Source organism: Megalobrama amblycephala, linkage group LG3 (genome assembly GCF_018812025.1).
Source record: "Megalobrama amblycephala isolate DHTTF-2021 linkage group LG3, ASM1881202v1, whole genome shotgun sequence".
NCBI lineage: Eukaryota > Metazoa > Chordata > Actinopteri > Cypriniformes > Xenocyprididae > Megalobrama > Megalobrama amblycephala.
The window spans coordinates 55,333,229-55,357,270 of NC_063046.1; the positions used below are offsets into that span (position 1 = coordinate 55,333,229).

The following is a 24,042-nucleotide window of genomic DNA, read 5'->3' on the forward strand; positions in this document are numbered from 1 at the left end:
AATATTTGTGTACAATATTTTTTTTTTTTCAGGATTATTTGATGAACAGAAAGTTCAAAAGAACAGTGTTAATCTGAAATATAATCTTTTGTAACATTATAAATGTCTTTACTGCCACTTTTGATTGATTTAATGCATCCTTACTGAATAAAAATATTCATTTCTTTAATTTCTTTTCAAAAAAAATAAAAATAAAAATTCTTACTGACCCCAGACTTTTGAATGGTAGTGTATAATGCTACAGAAGCTTTGTATTTCAGATAAATGCTGTTCTTTTGAACTTTCTATTCATCAAGGAATCCTGAAAAAAAAAAAAAAAAAAAAAAAAAAAAAAAAAGTACACAACTGTTTTCAACATTTAAAATAATCATAAATGTTTCTTGAGCAGCAGATCAGCATATTAGAATGATTTCTGAAGGATCATGTGACACTGAAGACTGGAGTAACGATGCTGAAAATTCAGCTTTGCATCACAGGAATAAATTACTTTGTGAAATATATTCAAATAGAAAACAGTTATTTTAAATTGTAATAATATTTCACAATATTACTGTTTTTTACTGTATTTTTAATTAGATAAATGTAGCCTTGGTGAGCAGACGAAACTTCTTTTAAAAACATTACAAATCTTAGTGGTTCCAAACTTTTGGACTGTACTGTATATAATATAATATATATGCAGAAATATGCATCATTAAGCATACAACATGTTTCTTGCCCAAGTCGGGGAAGAATATCATGTCATATTTCCCAATGGACGCAGCATACGGGGCGAACCGGCAAGCAACGCGCCGAGAAAAGCAACAGGAATATGCTCTGTAAAATGAGTATACAACATGTTTCTCGCCCGAGTCGGTGAATAAAGTCATGTCATATTTCTCAATGAACGCGGCTTGCGGTGGCAGGACCGGCAAGGGACGCGCACAGAGATATGGAGAATACACTCAACCAGATCGAAAGTGTATCATGAGTCTTGCCTAAGACAGGGGAGAGCATCATGTCAAATTCAGCTGAGTGTGAGAGCTCGCTCTCGTGCTCCCGTAGTGAGAGCACACGTCCTCGACGAACGCGGTTTGCGGGGGCAGACCCAGCAAATGACGTGTTCAGAGAAGCGGCATTTGAAGCAAACACCAGTGAGAATAGAAAGATAAGCTCATACTCACCCGGCGGAAGACGGCAGGGGACGAGCTGCTCTCAGATGCTGAAGGCGGCAAGAGGGCGGCGCGGTGAACAGCTGCTAGAGAGCGAAGATCCGCAGAGCATGTGAATGCCGTGAAAACGGCGGAGAAATTGCTCTTTTAGGCGGCTAAAACCGCTGGATATAGCTCTTTAAATTGTTCAGCGGATGGCGGCAGGAGACTCGCTGAGAAGCGGCCGGTAGCGGGCGGCTCGAGAGCGGCAGTCTGCGAGGGCGCCGGCGCTGCTGCAGTCGGCGGTGTCAATTGGTCCTTCTGCGGTGCCTCTTCGACGGCGGAGAGAGCTCGTTCCAGGCGGCGAAGGCATTCAGCGGGATACAGCAAAGAGATGTGCAGTCGTCACTGAAGAGAGAACTGAGTTCTATGGCGAAACGCCTGCTTACATAGCTATAAGCCACGCCTGTTTGGAGGGCTCGTTGGCGCGCTGTTTCGCCATAGGCTCACGTGACTACGCCGCACCGTCATTGGTTAAAAAAGTTTCTTTCTTTGAACCAATAGACGTGCAGTTACACTGCGCTATTGAAAAAGGCTTCAGTGAGGAGGAAAAAGGAGCTTTTCCCCATACGCGGTATGAGTGAATGTATCGAAAGGGAACTGAATTGTGAAGCGTTACACATGCCATTTCCCAATCTAGGTGTGCAAAGTTAACACACACATTTCAAAAAAGATGAATGGCTGTAATTGATCGTTCGCCCTCTTTAGTTACTGTTGCTATGCCCGACAAGCCATGCCAATCTCTCGCCACACATCAAAGTGAAAAATACATCGCGGAGCAGAGAGGTCACTGACAATACGTCGACAGACAAGACAGAGCAGGTTACTTTTGATATAAAAAAAAGTCTCAAATTACAAATTTTGTCATTTTTAAAGAAATTTAAACAATAAATAGTGTTTTTTGTCGTGACAGATCGCTGTAGCGCCTCAGTTCAAGTGGCTCATGAACTGATCATCTCTTCCTACTAGTTCATTTATAGCATCAAATAAACATGATTGAACATCATAAAGAATGTTGTTTCAATCGCAGAAAGACATCATTACATACCATTTTTTCAAGTTCAAGTCCACCTACATTAATCTGCTAACTTCCCTGACTGCTTTTTCGGACAAAATGGCATATTCGGCGTTATGATTGGTTAGATCACCTGTCACTCAAACTCCTGGCGAAGGGTCAATTGAACCAAAAGGTGGCTCTACGAAGTATTAAATCAGGGGACTGATGACTTCTCCAACTGTTGTTCTATTTTTTATTATTATTATTATTATTATTATTAATTTTCAGAACTGTTGCTTTTTCTTATCTTTTTGTGTTGTAAGGCAACAAAAGTTTTTTGCTTTTTGTTTGGGGGGAGTTTTGATTTCAGGCTGTACGACAAATAAAGTAACTTAACTATTTCAAAGGGGTATGATGATTTTCTCTAGACACTTGAGAAGTGTATTTGTATGATTTTCCTTCAAAATAAATGCCGCTTTGATATTTTGCTGTATAAGAAAACCAACTTCATGACTGTCCAAAATCTTTGTCTATGGTGTATCTATGAAAAGCAAGAAAAGAAGTTTTGTTGTTGTGTTTAACTTAAATTCTAAGAACAGTGATAGTAAACAAAAGGAAAGACAATGTACAGATAATTACAGAGTTACATCTGAGTTAGGGTGTTGTGAACAAATGCCTTTGGCTGTAATTGTAGCACAAATGTACACACTTTAAAACCTAGATTTTAGCTAGACTAAAACAATAAGTTGTCTTTAAATATCATGAAGTGCCTAAGTCAGACTAAAATCTAAATATTCTGGAAATTGAAGGGCAAGTCAAGAGCAGTGGGTCATCTATGTATTTCATGCATACAGAAAAGTCATATAGCCTGCTTGCAAGTTGTTGTGTTATGCTTGTTGTATGGTGATTTATAGTGTTGAAATAAATGTAAAAAAATAAAAAAAAACGTGCAAAGCAAAATGCTGTAAATGTGCATACACATCAATAGGATGCAAACAGACAGATAGAAAACTACGTACCAAACAAAACAATACGGGGACTGAGAGGGTAGTTAGATGTACCAGACACTCCTGAAGAGAGACAGACAGACTATGAGACCATAGACACACATCAGCTAGCAGAGCAAAAACTACAACCAACAGCCTGTTTTTACATTAAAGAGGCAGAAAAACTAAAGTTTATCCAGTAAGAGTGAATGCAGGTGTGCTTGTACACCATATGAAATTCTTAATCTGAACAATTACAACTGCTAATTATTAAAATCAAATCAACACCAAATACTAAGGTATATGTAAATTGTGCACAAGTACGGTGTACATTTTTGGACATCCTCAGACCTCAGTCATACAACGAAAAGGCATCATGCCTCAGACGGCTTCAGTCATTGTACAAAAAGGCATCGCGCCTCAGACTGAAAGGCTTCAGGTCTCAGGAAAAACAACGTCAGGTTTCAGGTCTTGTACAATTAGGCATCGGGCAAAACAGCCTCAGACTAAAAGTTATCAGACAAAACCAACTTGGACAAAAAGGCATCAGACAAAACAGACATTTTTATTCAGCCTGTTGCTGTTTTTCTGCAAACCAATGTGAAAATCATCATGTTCTCTTCTGTGTAGAACCTAACCAGTGTAATATTTAATTAAAGCTGTAAGAATAAAATTTCGGTCTCTCTCTCTCTCTGATTTTTTTATTCGTTTTTAATGCTCGAATAACAATATCATAAAAAAAAAACATTGCCAAGGGATTACATAAATACATAAAATAAATACCATCAATAGATCCTGCATAATTAACATACACACACGCACACACTTACATCAATTTGAGAATAGTTACAGTTAAATATAAAAATGGGGGAGAACTATTGGTACTATATTAGTATATACAAAGTCCCTTTAAGACAAGTCATTTCACTCGGCGGCCATCTTTGAAACGCCTCTCGGGCATCCTGGGCATCATGCAGTCACTTTGAATGGGGAAACATCAAATTCTCCAAAACTGTTCGCCAACCTTACGATTAAATTTCATATTTGAAATCACCAATAAAATCTAACAACAACCGGCTCATAAATTTAGTTTCTAAACGCTCGAATCATGACAAAAAAACTGTATTTTTCAGGCTGGATCAAGCTAATGCGCATACGCAGACCTAAATGTGCGTCTCTTTGGAGGCGCGCGTCTGACTGTTTCTATAGAAACCGGTGATTCTAACGGCCGCTGAAGTGACGCGATGACTTTACCAGTCGGCGATTGGTTCTTATTCAGAAGGCGGGACTTATTCCGCCATATTGCGCGTTACACTTTCTCCCATTCAAAACAATACGAGTGACACGTCTTGTGTTATTCTATAGTCTTTGGTATATATAAGTAAGGTGTATATTTTCAAAACTCTTAGGTCAAAAGAGTCTTAGTACTTTTAACAATCAGTTCATTCAATAGCAAACAATGCAAGTTACTTGTTTCAAATCACCCTTGTTGCTGAAAAATTACAGTAATACAGGCTACAGATGCCACAATTAGAAAATACACTTACTTTACCTAAATTACAAAAATGACATAAAATCCATAATGTTTGTAATAGTGTCTAGTCAGTGTGTTATCAAAAGGTGTGATGTATGAAACAGTCATGAGATTTTGTGCTAGAACAGAGTTTGCTGCCAATACAGTAAATGTTCTCATTGTACCATATGACTGAATCTATACTGTAGTTGATCTTTACAGATCAAGGGTGTGTTACAGTAATGTGGCAGTCTCTACCATGGTAATGTCTCTGTTTACAGTAGGGCTACACGATAACGCACGATATGAAAAATAACATTGAACTTGAACGCGATTATCGCTTAAATGCGATTCTTAGTGCGATTATGAAATCACAAAGGCTGCGATTACTTTTTTATGCACAGCTTGTCAATGAAGTATGGCTCCAAATGCTAATCCATCTGAAAGCACTGCGAGTTTGAGTTGCTTATAATGTACATTTGAAAAAGCAACACGCGTCAAACTTCTTTTCAGACACGAGAAGCATTTATTAACATCTTGTCCAACAAAAGACAACATTTAATAACATGTTTTTACTCCAAACTCACTTCATAATGACAGTTGAGCATCCTTCTGTGAGATGATGTGGCTTCTTACACAGAATAAGGCAGTCGTGTGTTTATTAGTCATGTTTAATTAATCAAAGCATTTCAATCTTCTGTTTATTCAGCTACAGCTATATGATGCGTGTCATCTTCTTCTGCTGCAGGTCTGCGCAAGAGCGCCCTCTGGCTTTCAGATGGAGAAGCATTTACTACTGATCACAGAGCCATAAAGCTCTGACAAGCCACGCATTAAATAATCGCAGCCTTTGCCATATCGCGTGTGATTTTATTGCGATAGATCGTGCAGCCCTAGTTTACAGTATCACTTGGCATACTACAGTTTTTTTGATTTGGAGTAATTTTCACAAGCAATTAGTAAATTTTCAAAACTCTTAGTACTACAGTTTTTTTTTTTAAATTGCTTTGGTGCAGTTTTCACAAGCAATTTAAATAAATTTAAATAGGTAATTTAAAAAAAAAAAAACTCTTAATACTAATACAACAACAGATCATCAAAAGTGCACTATTTTCAAATATTTCAGCATATTTTCAATTGTTTTAGTACAATACACAAAATCACAAAGTATCCTTTTCACTACGCAAAATAAGTGTTTCATCTATATAAATGTTTCATTCACAGTGATTGCCTTTAATAATTCTATTACAATCAAACTTTTCATTTGCATCTTTTTTCGTTCAGTTTAATACATTTGTCTATTATTTAATCCAACTGATCTTAATGGTTAATCAATTAATCATTTGGTACACCTATAGATTTCTGGAGATACAGATTCTATAGATATAGTTTCTAATTTGTTTGAAATTATAACTACTATGTTCAAAGTGTGTGTGTGTGTGTGTGTGTGTGTGTGTGTGTGTGTGTGTGTGTGTGTGTGTGTGTTCGTGCGTGCGTGCGTGTGTGTGTGTGTGCGTGTGTGTGACAGAGATTTGCAATTTGTGAACAGAGCAGGATAGAGTACAAGGGAAAACAGGGAAACAGTCAATGCTGTATAACATCAGATTGATCAGAGATACATCAGAATAGAGAGATGGCATCAAATACAGCATTTTACATAACATTATGTATGCCATGTGATACTGTAAACAGATTACCATAGTAGAGACTGCCACATTATTGTAAGTCACCCTTATAAAGGTCAACTACATTATAGATTCAGTCATATGGCACAGTGAGAACATGTACTGTATTGGCAGCAACCTCAGTTCTAGCACAGAACATCATGGCTGTGTCATACTTCATCACTAGGGTGACCAGACGTCCCGTTTCTCCCGGGACAGTCCCGTATTTAAGGTCTATTTTTATTGTCTTGATTTATGAAGAAAAAAATCATGTTTTGTCCCATAATTCATCTTTCCTAAAATTTCATTATAACTGATAGAACGAGTAGTAGTAATGTTCTGTCACACGAAAACAGCCCAGTCAAATTCGTCATAGAACAAAATACCGTCCAATCACAATTCGTTATCGATTAACTTGCCGTTAGTGAAGGCGGAATCATGCTGAATGATGCACAGCAGAAGCGCTTTCTCTTGCGCGTGCTCTCTCTTTCCTTTCGCACAATCCGATTCTCTCAGATGGCGCACGATCAGTTCTCATTTCGCCTAAATGGTTAAATGCACACATAGTTGCCAAAATGTCCATTGTGTGGAGTATCTCACAGAAATACAGTCGGTTATGGCTTAAGTGGACATATAGGTGGGTGAAAACCAGATATATGTCAGTATATTTACATCCATTTAGATCTTAAAGGGACAGTAGCCTAATTACAGTTGTTTTTTTTTGCTTTGGTACTATATTCACATATAAGGTGTACATTTTCACAACTCTTAGTACAAAAATCCAAACTGATCTCACTTCTAACACAGCTAGTCATTGTTTCAAAACTTGATCTCATGCTTTCATTCTACATAATCACTGTTTCAAAACACAAGATCATTGTGATATGTAATGAGAACATTTGCTTTAATCACAGAAACACAACAGTATGTTCTTCTTCCAGTTTAGTACTTTTAACATTCAGTTCATTCAATAGCAAACAATGCAAGATACATGTTTCAAATCGCCCTTGATGCTGAAATAATTACAGTTAAACAGGAACATTAGAAAATACAATTACATTACCTAAATTACATAATTGGCATACAATCCATAATGTTTGTAATAGTATTTATTCAGTGTGTTATCAAAAGGTGTGATGAAGTTATGAAATGGCCATGAGGTTTTGTGCGAGGAGAGAGTTTGCTGCCAATACAGTAAATGTTCTCACTGTACCATATAACTGAATTTATATTATAGTTGATCTTTACAGATGAAGGGTGAGTTACAGTAATGTGGCAGTCTCTACCACATAACATACATTCTGTAATGTAAAATGCTGCATTTGATACTATCTGTCTCACTTCTTCTGATGTATATCTGATCAATCTGATGTTATAAAGTCATTGACTGTTTCCCTGTTTTTCCTTGTACTCCTTCCTGCTCTGTTCACAAATTGCAAATCTCTCTGACACACACACATAAAATGTTTTGTGTGTGTGTGTGTGAACTTGTATTTATTAGATCCAGAAGACACCACAAAGTACGAAAGATACGGAATTCCATAGACGGGGACATTCCATAGACATAATGGTTTTTATACTGTACAAACTGTATATTTTATCCCCTACCCATAAACCTACCTATCACAGAAAACTTTCTGCATTTTTACATTTTATAAAAATTTTATTTCAAAAGATTTATAAGCTGTTTTCCTCATGGGGACATTTGGTTCACAACGCAGTGTTTACCAGGACCACAGACGCACACGCACACACACACACACACACACACACACACACACTTTGAAAATTGTGGGTATCATCTAGGTAAATCTGAGATAAATTGCTTATAATGTGAAAAGAATTTGTTACATTTGGTTATCCATAACATAAATTGCAAATATGTTCTATAAAACTATGCCTATAAAATCTATATCTATAGAAATCTATAGGTGTACCAAATGATTCATTGAAAAAAGTGCACTTTTGATGATCTGTTGTGATATTAGTACTAAGAGTTTTGAAAATTTCCCAGTTACTTGTGAAAATTGCACCAAAGCAATAAAAAAAAAAACTGTAAACAACGATTCTGGTGGCAGTCCATGGCTCATGACATCCGGGGATTTGTTTTGGCCTGTTCAGTTTGCGCACGTGGTAAGATTTCCAGTCGACCCCGGGGGGGGTTACTTCAACCGCTGTCTGTCCCTTTGAGACCGTGGTCCCACATCGCACTCAATTTTGTTACCGCCCTCCCTCCCAGAGCAATACAGTTGTTTTGACCATAGTGGACCAGTTCTCGAAGACAGCCAATTTCATTCCCTTGCCTAAAATACCCTCTGCCAAGGAGACAGCGGTTACTGTCGTTGATCACGTCTTTCACATTCATGGCCTCCCGATGCACGTGGTCTCTGACAGGGGACCCCAATTTGTTTCCAAATTTTGGAAAGAGTTTTGTCGTTTACTGGGGGCGAGTGTTAGTTTGTCCTCTGGTTTTCATCCTCAGAGGAACGGCCAAACTGAGCGGGCGAACCAGGAACTTGAGAAAGTGTTGCGATGTTTGGTGTCACAGAATCCTTCCTCCTGGAGCCAGCAACTCTCATGGGTTGAGTACGCACATAACTTCACCCAGGAGGAACACGGCTGTCCATTGCGTCCCTGCGCTACCAAGAGTGAATGTTTATCTGCACATGCTTCATCTGACTCTTGTACTCTTCCTGTCTTGGACTTATCTAAATAAATTGTTATATTTCACATTCGCTACTGTCGACAACTGTCACCTAACAACTTTATTTGAAAATGGAAGTTGGAAGGAAATTAGATTAAATTTTGAATTAAATTTAATTAAAATTAAAATAACCCTTTCACACAAGTTTAAGTCATTCTGGCTGACCTCCCAGAGTTAAGGCGACTGTAATTTTAGAACATTTCCCTTTATTGTTTCCATGACAATGCATCATGCTTGTCACATGTGACACACTGCGGCCAGCCGGCCACACTGTCTGACACTCACCATGTCATCAACTCTCTGATATTTCGATTCTCAAATATGTGCAAGTGAGTGTTTTGTCATTTAAAAACCTATGTAATGACCTTGATCTTAAAATATAACATGAAATACATGTGGCTGGTGAACTGCGAGAACAATAAAACAGATATTCTAATTTTTGGACTGAAAACTTCCTCACGTAATAATCTAGAATACTGTCTAACACTTGATGGCTGCTCTGTTAAGTCTTCATCGTCAGTTAGGAACCTGGGTGTGCTCTTTGACACCAATCTTTCATTTGAAGGCCATGTTACTAGCATCTGTAAAACCGCATTCTTCCATCTTAAAAATATATCTAAACTACGACATATGCTCTCAATGAAAAATGCAGAACAGTTAGTTCATGCGGTAGTTTACCCAGTAACGCTTTACTGGGTGGTTGTTCTGCTCACCTGATAAATAAACTACAGCTCGTACAAAATGCAGCAGCTAGAGTTCTTACTAGAACTAGGAAGTATGACCATATTAGCCCAGTTCTGTCAACACTGCATTGGCTTCCTGTTAAACATCGTATAGATTTTAAAATCTTGCTAATTACTTACAAAGCACTAAATGGTTTAGCTCCGCAGTACCTGAGCGAGCTCTTAAAGCATTATAGTCCTTCATGTCTATTGCGATCTCAGAATTCAGGCCAGCTGATAATACCTAGAATATCAAGATCAACCGCAGGCGGTAGATCCTTCTCCTATTTGGCACCTAAACTCTGGAACAATCTTCCTAGCATTGTTCGTGAAGCAGACACACTCTGTCAGTTTAAATCTAGACTAAAAATGCATCTCTTTAACCTGGCATTCACATAACACATCATCAATTTTTATTTTCAAATCCGTTAAAGGATTATTAGGCTGCATAAATTTGGTCAGCCGGAACCGGGAACACTTCCTATAACACCAGATGTACTCGTTACATCAGAAGAAGAATGGCATCTACCCTAATGTTAGTCTTTCTGTTTATCCCGAGGTTTACCGTAGTCAACCGGATCCGGGCCATATCCAGGTGAGACCAAGGACCTGCGCCTTGACACGACCACAACGCAGTCCTGAAGTATCAGCAGAGACTGAGTCAACTAGATCATTCATTGTGAAGGCCTCATCAACACGATAACCAGTGCCACAGTTCCTCAACATCCGTCCATACCGGCGTGATGAATACGATCCTCAACTGGATGGAACTGAAATAAATACTTTGAATGTTGCGATCCTATTGGATTTATAATAGCAACCTGAATCGTAACAAAGCACTGTTCGCCAGAGGAGAACTGGCCCCCTGACTAAGCCTGGTTTCTCCCAAGGTTTTTTTCTCCATTTTAACACCTATTTGCCACTTGTTTGCCACCTGATGTCACCTGTTGGAGTTTGGGTTCCTTGCCGCTGTTTCCTTTGGCTGTAGCTTGTTGCGACACGTGACAAAACAGGATATCGAGTCGGCCGACAGCTCCAGATATTTAGATATTTTAGCTCTAGATATTTGTCTGGCGTCAGCTAGGTGTCGGCGACACGTCAGTGAGCCTCTTTGATGCATCGTTGAGTACTTCACACATAAAGATTGGCGAGCGCCGATCACCCGCTGATTTTCCCCCGACAGTTCAGATTTATATAAAATTGCAAGACCACCACCTTTAGCGGTAAGTCTAGGTCTATCAATGTATTTATATACAGGTGGCGAGGCCTGGTTAAGGTTGTAACAGTCATTTGGATGATGCCATGTCTTGCAAAGACAAAGAAAGTCAAGTTTCCCATCAGGATAATATCATGAAGCAGTGCCACTTTCTTGTACATAGACTGCACATTCAATTGAGTGAGTCTAATTTTAGAAGTTTCATTCTTATCGCGCTTATTTCCTGTAGACATTTGAGGATAAGTTAGATTGGACATACAGATGCCGCAGGAATATAAGTGTCCTGATCCCTGAAAATAGGAGCAAAGCACGTTTATACCAGTTGGAAACACATATAAACCATGACGAGAGCCACAATGTATATACTGTATATTGGCCGGCGCCACAGTTGAAGTTCTTGGAGAGCAGTTTGAGTACTATCAATGGGAGGCAAGTGATGATCCAATGAAAGAAGTTCAGAGAATGAGTACCTTATCATACTGGCGTTCCATGGTTTGAATTCCTGTATTCCAGTGAATCCAATTAGAGTGTAGACCAAGGTAATAAATATCGTGAAAGAAAACAGCATACTACCCTTGTAGTAGCCCACATCTGAGCTCTCTCCAGGACGGCCACTGCTATTCACATGAGCAGATGACAGCTCTCTATCAAGACAACGATAGCAACCTATCTGTGTCTAAAATGCATATGCACAGTTCCAATGAATGATAAATGAAATTTAACTTAATGTCATTAAACTGAATGTATGAAGGACACTGCTGAAATAACAACAACATTAAGACTACTGAAATAAGAGCGCACAGTTTATCTATCAATCAGATGCGCATTAAGGTTGCATTCCTTACTATAGCAACAGTAGACACTTGGCTCGTTTTCTTTCAGAATCATCATAAGGAAAATGTTCCGTATAAAGAGAACAAAGAGGGCTTTTATAATTATTCCATGAAGAAAATTTTGTTTCGTTTTAAACTAAAGGAAAGTGATGATGATTCTAGGGTAGTCTCTCTATGTAAGCATTAGTATGTTTAATGTACCTGGAACACTTTAATATGGTTGTGTAGCTATTAACACTATCCTACACAATAGTTAACATGAACTAACAGCACTTTTAAAGCCTTTTACAATTTAGGCTTATGTAAATTTCTTCATATGCCAATTTTTATAGGCTATTAAAATAAAGTTATGTATATCATCATTAAGAACTAATATGAACTAACATTAACAATGGACAAAAGTTTGTCCCACTCTCTGACCTTCTAAAGGTCAGACCATTATTTTAGAATGTTTCCCTTTATTGTTTCCATGACAACGCATCAAGCCTGTCACGTGACACACCACGGCCACACTGTATGACAGATGTCATCAACTATCTGATATTCTGATTCTCAAATATGTGCAAGTGAGTGTTTTGTCATTTAAAAACCTATTTAATGATCTGTTCTTAATCTATAACTCGAGATGGGTGTTGTCATGTTTGTTTGAGCCTCGGTTCAGAGAGTCCTGACAGTCAGATTTACAGGCTACAGCACTTGAATTCATTTGTGTTCATTTGAATGAATTGTTATTGCTGCTTCCATAGACATCAGTGTATATTTCATTGGCTGTAGCTCGTCGACATGTGGCACCATAGAATGTCGAGTCGGCCGACAGTTCCAGATATTTATAATGCTAGATATCTGTCTGGTATCAGCGAGGTGTCGGTGACGCGTCAGCAAGCCTCTTTGGTGCGTAGTTGAGTAGTTCACACATTTTCACAGATTCACAGCCCTAACAACAACACATGACATATCACACCGTGCCATTATTTATTTAAAGGTGCCCTAGATTCAAAATTTGAATTTACCTTGGCATAGTTGAATAACAAGAGTTCAGTACATGGAAAAGACATACACTGAGTTTCAAACTCCATTGCTTTCTCTTTCTTATGTAAATCTCATTTGTTTAAAAGACTTCCGGAAAACACACGGATCTCAACATAACACCGACTGTTACGTAACAGTAGGGGTGTACGCCCCAATATTTGCATATGCCAGCCCATGTTCCCAACATTATGAAAGGCATTAGACAAGGGCAGCCAGTAACGTCTGGATCTGCACAGGTGAATCAACAGACTAGGTAAGCAAGAACAACAGCGAAAATGGCAGATGGTGCAATAATAACTGACATGATCCATGATAGCATGATATTTTTAGTGATATTTGTAAATTGTCTATCTAAACGTTTCGTTAACATGTTGCTAATGTACTGTTAAATGAGGTTAAAGTTACCATCGTTTCTTACTGAATTCACGGAGACAAGAGCCGTCGCTATTTTCATTTTTAAACACTTGCAGTCTGTATAATTCATAAACACAACTTCATTCTTTATAAATCTCTCCAACAGTGTAGCATTAGCCGTTAGCCACGGAGCATATAGCCTCAAACTCATAGAGAATCAAATATAAACATCAAAATAAATACTTTACTCACATAATTCGAAGCATGCATACAGCATGCATGACGAACATATTGCAAAGATCCATTTGAGGGTTATATTAGCTGTGTGAACTTTGTAAATGTGCTGTAATATAATCGAGAGCTCGTGTGGCAGGGAGCACGCGAATTAAAGGGGCGGCGCGCTGAAAAAAATCAGTGCATAGTTAATAATGCCCCAAAATAGGCAGTTAAAAAAATTAATTAAAAAAAATCTATGGGGTATTTTGAGCTGAAACTTCACAGACACATTCAGGGGACACCTTTGACTTATATTACATCTTGTGAAAAAGCATTCTTGGACACCTTTAACAAAAACTGGGCCAAGATGGAAAAGCCATGGGTGACATACTAAGGACAACCTTATTGTTTCCTTTAAACAATTTAGGAATTTTTAGAGTATAAGAGTATAAAGTAGAAGTCAGGCACTGCTAATCAAATGTCTTTGATTAATTAATCATCGGCAACTACTCACCTTCATGTCTATTCACACCCATAAGACCTTCGTTCATCTTCGGAACACAAATTAAGATATTTTTCATGAAATCCGATAGGTATTTGACTCGTCCATAGACAGCAATATATTCACCACTTTCAAGGTCCAGAAAGGTACTAAAGACATAGTTAAAACAGTCAACAAGAATGCAGTGGTTCAACCTTAATTTTATGAAGCGACGAGAATACTTTTTGTGTGTAAAACCAAAACAAAAAGGACCTTACGCAGTTGACGCAGTAAGCACAGAGAAAGCTTCCGTGTTTATATCCGAATGCCAGTTCAGTATTGGCCAAAGCTGCTTGTTGCTGCCATCAATCTGGGAAGTTTTATACAGCCATTTATAAACAATATGAAGTCCATCATTCTACAGTGAAAAAGATTATTCACAAGAGGAAGACATTCAAAACAGACACCAATCTTCCCAGGAGTGGATGTCCCAAAAAAAATTCACCCCAAGGTCAGACTGTGTAATGCTCAGAGAAATTGCAGACAGCCCAAGAACTACATCTCAGACTCTACAGGCATCAGTTAACATGTTAAATGATAAAGTTCATGACAGCACAATTAGAAAAAGATGACACAAGCATGGCAAAGTCTCTTCTTTCTAAAAATCATGGCAGCACTGTTTAGGTTTGCAAAGTCCTTTGAACAGACAAGACCAAAGTAGAGATGTTTGGCCATAATGCACAGTTTGGTGAAAACTAAACACAGCATATCAGAACAAACACCTCATACCAAAAGTCAAGCATGCTGGTGAAGGGGTGATGATTTTGGGCTTGTTTTGCTTGTTTATTAGCCACAGGCCCTAGGCACCTCACAGTCATTGAGTCGACCATGAACTTCTCTGTAGTCCAAAGTATTCTAGAGTCAAATGTGAGGCCATCAATTTGACAGCTAAAGTTTGGCCAAAATTGGGTCACGCAATTGGACATTGATCTGAAGATCACCAGCAAATCTACATCAGAGTGGCTGAAAAAGAAAAGAATCAAGGTGTTGCAATGGCCCAGTCAAGTCCAGTCCTCATCCTGACTGAAAAGCTGTGGTGAGAGCTGTGGATAAACAAATGCCCACAAACCTCAATAAACTGGAGCAACGTTGTAAAGAAGAATGGGCCAAAATTCCTCCAGAATGAGGTGAGTGACTGATACAGTCGTACAGAGAATGATTACTTCAAGTTATTGCTGCTAAATGTGGCTCTATAAGCAATAGAATCACAGGGTGTCCTTAGTTCATCCAAAGTTGTTTTCTCTCTGTGCTGGATTATGGTGATGTGATCTATGCATGCAAACCTATCTTCACTAAAAAATTTTAATTGTATTATTGTATTATGCTGCAATATGATTTGTGACTAGTGCTCCTACACATACCCATCATTGTAACTTGTGTGAACTGGTTGGTTGTTACTATTAATTGTGCCTAGAGCGTACTCTGAGTTTGGCAAAAATGCCTTTTCCTTTTATGCTCCTAGACTATGGAATGAAATGCAGATTATTTTGATATTAGAAGTACTCCCATCTTTAAATTTTCTTAAAAATATTTTGGACACTTACTTGAAAGAATCATGTGCATGTTTTATTATTTTATTTATTTTTAATTAGGAACTGTAGTTATAGGAGTGCTGGACAGGACTTTTTTTCTTGTATTTCTCATTTTATGTGTCTTTGGAATTAGTTTTATGTGAATTTTGTGTGCTGCCATTTTGGCCAGGACTCCCTAGTAAAAGAGATTTATATCTCAATGGGATTATTCCTGGTAAAATATAAGATAGATAGATAGATAGATAGATAGATAGATAGATAGATAGATAGTGTAATGATGGGTCAACAGCGTGAGGATCCATTTGGGTCAACAGCGTGAGGATCCATTTGCAGTGTCTTTATTAAGACAACACAGCACAGTACAAACAGGGACAAGGCAGTATCATAAACAGGGACAGGCTTGGGTCGAGACAGGCGGCTAGAATCAAGGTCTTACAACAGGCAGAGGTCGTGGCTGGCGGCAAACAAACACAGTCCAGAAAGCAGGCAAGGACCAGGGACGGCGGCAAAGGTTCACAGAGATAAAGCAGTCCAATCGGTAACAGAATAACAGTCCACAGGAAAATGCTCAGAAATGATCACCTAGGCAAATCCAGACTTTGCGGTGTATGGATGCGTGTGTGAGTGTTTTATGGTGTGTGTGATGCAGTGCAGGTGTGTGCGCAATCAGTCCCAGGAATGAGGGCCTATGGGTAATGTAGTCCAGATGGGAACATGTCAATATTCGGGTGACGGCTCCCTCCGGCGGCCGGGAGGAAGAGCCACGGGAGCCGTATTCATGACAGACCTGGTAAGCTTCCTCGCCTTCGATGATCAGGGGTGGGGGGCCCAGTCTTGCGGGTCTCGGCTCCCACTGGCTCCTCTCTCGGCCCCCCGGAGGGTTTCAGCAACGACACATGGAAAGTGGGAGAAATGCGATAATTAGCAGGTAAATTTAATCGAAATGATACAGGGGTAATTTGTTTAAGAATTTGAAAAGGCCCTACAAACCTGGGACTGAGTTTGCGACATGGAAGTCGGAGGCGAAGATCCTTGGTGGATAACCACACCCACTGTCCCATGATGTATCGAGGATTGGGACGTCGATGGCGGTTCGCTTGATTCTCCTGACGCCTCACAGCTCGCTGCAGATGATGATGTGCTTGTTCCCAGGTTTCCTCGCTTTGGCGCATCCACTCAGTGACTGAAGGTAAATCAGATGGTTGGCCTGACCAGGGGAAGAGAGGAGGTTGGAAGCCCAGAACACACTAGAAAGGCGTGATGCCGGTGGCAGGTTTCCGTAGAGAATTTTGAGCGTACTCAGCCCACATTAAGTAGCGGCTCCAGTCGGCTTGATTCTGGTAACAATAGGTGCGTAGAAATCGTGTTAGTTCTTGATTCAAACAGTCGGTCTGTCCGGTGGATTCCGGGTGGTACCCAGATGTGAGGCTGATGTTTACATTGAGTTGCTTGAAGAAAATGTCCCAAACACGAGAGGTAAACTGTGGCCCTCTGTCAGACACTATGTCCTTAGGCAGTCCATAGAAGCGGAAGACCACGTTGCATAATAGTTCGGCGGTCTCCAGTGCTGTGGGAAGTTTGGGTAGTGGTAGAAGGCGGCAGGCTTTGGAAGGCTTTGGAAAAACGATCCACTACGGTAAGGATGGTGTTGTTACCCAGGGTTTCAGGCAGATCGGTGACAAAGTAGATCGCTATGTGGGACCAGGGACGTTGAGGAATAGGGAGTGGCTGAAGAAGTCCTGCCGGAGCTTGATGTGTTGTGTTTGTGGTCTGACAAGCGACACAGTTATTGATGAAGGTGGTGACGTAGGCCATCATAGTTTCCCACCAGAATTGATTTTGAAGAAGTTGATGAGTTGCTGTGATACCTGGATGACCGGAACTGGGGAAATCGTGGACTTGAAGCAATTTGTCCCGAAATTGGATGGGAACAAATGTTCGGTTAGATGGACATGCTGCTGGGGTTGCGCTTTGATCGTTGGCTTGTGAAATCTCCGTCATTACATGCCATTGTACGGGAGAGAGCAGCAAAGTTTCGGGGAGAATGTTCTCAGTGCTCCCGGAACGATCCGTCTCCTCCATTTGCCTTGATAATGCATCCGCCTTGACATTCTTTGACCTGGGCCTGTAAGTGACAGTGAAATTAAAGCGTGTGAAAAACATTGCCCATCTTGCCTGTCATGGATTTAAGCGCTTGGCTGATCGCAGATATTCCGAGTTTTTGTGGTCGGTAAGAATTGTGAATGGATGTCTTGCCCCCTCTAACCAATGACACCATTCCTCTAGCGCCGCCTTCATTGCGAGCAGCTCCCGATTGCCCACATCGTAGTTGCGTTCTGCCGCTGACAGTTTACGGGAGTAGAAAGCGCATGGGAACATTTTGGGCAGATTACCCTGTCTCTGGGAAAGAATAGCTCCAATGCCTGTGTTAGAGGCATCCACCTCCACAATGAATGGCAGTTCCGGGTCTGGATGATGGAGGATCGGTGCTGACGTGAATCGTTCTTTTAATTCTTGAAGTGCACGGACAGCTTCTGGTGACCATGAGAGACGTGTAGTTTGGCGTTTAGTCATATTTGTTAATGGAGCGGCAACTCCACTGAAGTCTTGGATAAATCTTCTATAGAAATTGGCAAACCCCAGAAACCATTGTAGTTCTTTCAAAGTTTGTGGTTGTGGCCATTCCAGCACCGCCTTTACCTTGCCGTCATCCATTGCTACTCCCTCGCGGCTGATGAAGTAGCCTAGAAATGATGTGGAAGTGCGGTGGAACTCGCATTTCTCTGCCTTGGCGTAGAGCTTGTGTTGGATCAGGTGTTGCAATACTGCTCGAACATGTTGAATGTGTTCATGATAAGTGTTGGAATAGACCAGAATGTCGTCGATATACACAATGACCCACCGATTGAGCATATCTCAAAAGACATCATTGATGAAAGATTGAAAGACTGACAGACTATTGGACAGGCCGAAGGGCATTACAAGGGTCTCATAGTGACCAGTGGAAGTGGAGAAAGCAGTCTTCCACTCATCGCCCGCTCGAATGTGAATCAGGTTGTAAGCACATCGGAGATCTAATTTGGTATAGAACTTGGCTTGACGTAATTGTTCAAGAGCGGCAGGAACCAGCGGTAGTGGGTATCTGAACTTTACCGTGATGCTGTTAAGGCCGCGATAGTCAATGCAGGGTTGAAGACTGCCATCCTTCTTTTTGACGAAAAAGAAACCGGACGAGGCTGGTGAGGTAGACGACCGAATGAATCCCTTAGCCAGCTCTCCCTTGATGTATGCTTTCATAGCCTCCTCCTCAGGTTGTGACAGAGGGAATATTCGGCCTTTAGGGGGCGTGGTACCAGGCAGTAATTCGATCGCACAATCACTGGAGCGATGAGGTGGAAGTTCGGTAGATTTGATTTTACTGAATGCAAGGGCCAGGTCGCTGTATTCGGCTGGAATGGCTGATTCGTGGTCAACAGGGGCTTCATTTACTGCTACTGTGTGGACGGTTAGTGGCTAAACTGGACTCAAACAACGCTGATGACACACTGGATCCCACTGTATGATCTGGCCCTCCTTCCAGGAAATGAGAGGATTGTGTGTACGAAGCCAAGGCAGGCCTAGGATGATGGGATTATTGGGTGTGTGAATGACGAGGAAACAAATTTGTTCGTGATAAAGAGCCCCTACTTGCAGAGCGAGTTCGGATGTGATGTGTGATACTTTTCCTCCTCCGATGGGTTTCCCATCTAGCGCTTCCACTGTCAATGGAGAGTTACAGTCTGTTAGCTGAATATTATGCTCACGAGTGAAAGTGTCTGAAATGAAATTCCTGGCTGCACCGGAATCCAGGAGAGCGTGAGTGGATATGACTTGGCCGTTACAAGTGACTTGAATGGGTATTTTTAAGCAGTTAGCGGGGTAATCTGAACTCACCGATCTGGAGCTGGAGCTGTTGGGTCTAATCGGGCAGTTTATCTTTATGTGACTGCCTGTCCGCAGTAGAGACATAAGTGCATTTGGCATCTTCTCACTCGTTCCTCCGGGAGAAGTGGAGTATATCCGAGTTGCATGGGTTCTGGGGTAGTTACACTGGATTCCAATGGACGAAGAGGCCATCGAGAGCGAAGAAGATTATCAATGTGGATGGCCAGCTCAATGAATGAGGTTAATGATCTACCCTCATCGCAACATGCGAGTTCAGCTTGAAGTTCCAGATTCAGACCCTTGCGAAAGAGCAGCTTCAAGGTGTCCTCCACCCAGTTGGTTTGGGCGGCCAATGTGCGGAATTGCAGAGCGGTTGTGGATTTCCCCTGCGTTAGAGTGAGTAGTTGGTCTCCAGCGCTCTTGCCGCTCTCTGGATGTTCAAATACTTCTTTAAAGCTTTGTAGAAAAACACTGAAGTATCCTCTCTCCAAACCGCCGTGGCCCAGTCTAGCGCTTTGCCCGTGAGCAGGGAACATACAAATGATATTCGACTGATCTCTGTGGAATATAGTGAGGGTTGTTGGTTAACAAACAAGGAACATTGTAGAAGGAAGCCCTTACATTTAGCAGGATTGCCGTCGAATTTCTCAGGTAGAGCAAGGTGTGGGTTTACTGGAGGTGGTGTGATCACCTGACTGGTCGCGGTGGTGGGTGGCGGCGTGGCGGCCTCGGGAGAAGATAGACGAAGGCCCTGCAAAGTCTTTACCAGCTCTTTGGTGAGTGAAGTGAGACGAGTCAGCTGGTGTTGATGTACAGCGAGCTGGTTGGCTTGGGCTGAAAGCTCGGTGGAAATCTGCATGATGGCTGCTGGATCGTTTATTGGCGAAGTCTTCTGTAATGATGGGTCAACAGCGTGAGGATCCATTTGCAGCGTCTTTATTAAGACAACACAGCACAGTACAAACAGGGACAAGGCAGTATCATAAACAGGGACAGGCGGCTAGAATCAAGGTCTTACAACAGGCAGAGGTCGTGGCTGGCGGCAAACAAACACAGTCCAGAAAGCAGGCAAGGATCAGGGTCGGCGGCAAAGGTTCACAGAGATAAGGCAGTCCAATCGGTAACAGAATAACAGTCCACAGGAAAACGCTCAGAAATGATCGCCTAGGCAAATCAAGACTTCGTGGTGTATGGATGCGTGTGTGAGTGTTTTATGGTGTGTGTGTGTGTGATGCAGTGCAGCTGTGTGCGCAATCAGTCCCAGGAATGAGGGCCTATGGGTAGTGTAGTCCAGATGGGAACATGTCAATATTCGGGTGATGGCTCCCTCCGCGGGAGCCATATTCATGATAGATAGATAGATAGATAGATAGATAGATGACTAAAATAAAAATGCGTTTTGAATGACTAAAACTATGACTAAAATCTACTCTAATTTGACAGTCATAGAGCCTGATGCCATGATCTCTGTATTCGGCATTGTACCTCAGCATTATCACTTAAATCAAAACAACAAAAGCCTCATAGCATTTACTACTCTTTTAGCTCGACGGCAGATACTGTTTAAAAGGAAAGACAAGTCTCCTCCAACTTTTAAAATGTGGCTCATTGATCTCTTATACAATCTGACCATGGAAAAAATAAGGTATGCTACAACAGGCTGTGCCTATAAATTTGTTGATATCTGGCAACCGGTTCTGGACCAAATTAGGAAGGTGGATCCCTCTCTAATCTCAATTTCAGAGGAGTAATGTACTATACATACTTGTGCTTTCTTCTCTAAAACATATTAATGATTGTTTTTTTCCAAATTATTATGTGTATTGGTGCAACAGGTGGGGATTGTTCCTGGGTGGGTTGGTTAACATAAAAAGAAAATGTATTATTGTAAAGTGTATCTCATGTTTGATAAGATGTTCAATAAAAATACTTTGAGGAAAAAAATAAAATCTACTCTAATTTTCGTCAACCAATAAAAACGAGATGAAAATGATAGAGAAGATATCCAAGTTTGGGAAGATATCCAGTCAGGACTGCTGTCCTGTGTTGAAGATGCGCACATTTGAAATGTAACGTTCTGATCTAACCAAGGGAAAAACAGCGCTGTTGCGTGCTCTAAAGACTCTTCAGACTGCTTCGCAATTTATGAATAGCGTGCATTTATGCCAAACGATTGCTTATAAGCTAATGTTGATGAGTTATGACAATGTTTACTACACAATCCTTATATGGTAATATGTTTTAGACGGTTGTAAGAATGCATATTTTATCTCCCTCATCTGAACTTAAATGAGCAGCCTGCTACAGTGCAGACTGTAGACATTTCAGAATAAGAGTCACGGTGTATTTCGGGATGGTTTATAATTATTATTTTTTCCTGGTCATTATTGTTATTTTGTTTACACAATAAAACTGTATTTAATTTAATTTCTATTTAATTCATAGTAAACTACTGTATCTTCTGTCACAGGAAGGAAAGACTAAGAACATTATTTGACACAGTATTCAATATATTTTACAAGTATAAGGGTTATTATAGTTAACTAAACCTAAAACCATAAAAAAATCTTCATTACTTGAAATAAACTAAAAATTAAAAAAAAAAAAAAAAAAAAAAAAATATATATATATATATATATATATAAATGTAAACTTATTTTATTTCATCTAGTTTCCAAGCTTTAACTTAACCTGATGTACTAAAATAACTAAAACAGAAATACAAATCTATACAGACATTTAAAAGCAAAACTAAAAGACATAAGCACACAAAAAAATTACTAAAACTTTTAACTAAAATTACAATGAAGCAGAAAAACTAAATATCAAATCTAATCAAAATTTTAAACAAAAACTATAATAGTACCTCAATGATAAGTGTGTCAATCCCTGACAAGTACTGAATTGAGCTCTCTTTCGTGTCTTTTTGCACTTGAATGGTCAAAAAACGTCCGCTTTGGAGAGTAAAGTACAGTTGGTTGTCTTAAGTGAACATATACTGGAGAGTATCAGATGTATATCAGTGTATTGGATCTGTGTATTGGTAGAGAAATGCTTACTTAATGCATTACAATTTAACTAAATTAGGTTTAGTCGACTAAAATCTTACGATATTTAGTCGACTAAAACTAGACTAAAACTAAAACAATTTCCGATGACTAAAATATGACTAAAACTAAATGGCATTTTAGTCAAAAGACTATGACTAAAACCAAATCAAAATTTGCTGTCAAAATTAACACTGCTGTACATATAGTGCTATATTAATTACAAATTAAAATATTAAATGCCTAGGACATTTTTGTAACTTTCAGTGACATATCATTTCTTACCCTACACTAAAGTCAAAGGCCCCACATTGGTGTTACATATCAAGGAGAAGAAGTAATGTATTTTTCCAGTACACTTTTTTTTGTGGATCTTTAAAGTGTGCTTGAATAAACAAAACATTTTACTAGATCACCCTGTATAAACTTAGTTCATGTAGAAGTTATTTCATCATCCAGTTCAACAAATCATTCTGTATAATCTAGATGGTTTGTGCTCATATAAGGAGCTAAAATTGTTCTCTCTGGGAATTCTAACCATATTTAGAGCAGCATGTCTGTTTGGGTTGGCTAAATTCTGCCACAAAGCACTCAACAATCATGCAGTATATATAAATAACCAAATAAATAAATAACCTTCAAATAACCTTCAAAAGCCCTGCAAACACACAGTAGAAGGGGAATTTATTTAACCCACAAAGATAAATCAATTAATAATGTTATATTTGACATTACAAATCAAATTTGCTGGCCATTCGGACATTTACAATGCCAATTTGTCACATAGCTGTACCAAAAGAAAGAAAGAAAGAAAGAAAGAAAGAAAGAAAGAAAGAAAGCTAGTGTGTAATGGCATTGGATGTCAAAATTATCATACATTAAAATACAATACCGTACAAAAGTTTGGGGTCAGTGTTTTTGAAAGAAGTCTCTTATGCTCACCAAGTCTGCATTTTTTGGATCAAAAATACAGTAAAAACAGCAATATTGTGAAATATTACAATTTAAAATGATCTATTTGAATATATTTTCAAATGTAATTTATTACTGTGATGGCATTACTCCACTTTTCAGTGGCACGTTCCTTCAGGAATAATTGTAACAGCTCAAGAAACATTTCTTATTATTGTCAATGTTTAAAATAAATAAATAAATAAAATAAAATGAAAACAGCTGTGCTGCTTGATATTTTGTCTTTTTTTTTTTTCCTGGATTTGTTGTTAAATAGTCCTCAAACCTTTGAACAGTATGGTACACTACTGTTCAAAGGTTTGGGAGTGAGTAAGGCTTTAAAGAAACTAATATTTTGATTCATCAAGGATGCATTAAATTGATCAGAAGTAAGAGTTGTTTCAAATAATTCTGTTTCAAATAAATGCCGTTCTTTTTAACTTTCTATTCATCAAAGAATCCTTAAAAAATTTATCAAAGTTTTTACAAAAATATGAAGCAGCACAACTGTTTTCAACATTGATAATAATAAGAAATGTTTCTTGAGCAGCAAATCAGCATTAGAATGATTTCTGAAGGATTTGACACAGAAGACTGGAGATATGATGCTGAAAATCTATCTT

At 39.4% G+C, this 24,042-nt stretch overlaps 1 protein-coding gene across 5 annotated transcripts in view; it reads right to left on the reverse strand.

Annotated features, from left to right (window-relative positions):
- LOC125265725 (transforming growth factor beta-1-induced transcript 1 protein-like) overlaps positions 1–24,042 on the reverse strand; it is a 176,478-nt gene that overhangs the window by 151,302 nt on the left and 1,134 nt on the right. For 3 of the 5 annotated variants that reach the window (XM_048186117.1, XM_048186114.1, XM_048186115.1), the window contains exon 1: positions 16,285–16,679. The exons of 1 other annotated variant lie outside the window; for it this stretch is intronic. In XM_048186117.1, the coding sequence (XP_048042074.1) occupies positions 16,285–16,669 (385 nt within the window). In that variant the 5' untranslated portion in view covers positions 16,670–16,679. Of the gene's footprint in view, positions 1–16,284; positions 16,680–24,042 lie in introns of those variants that run through there. One more of the 5 variants, XM_048186116.1, reaches the window with a different exon arrangement.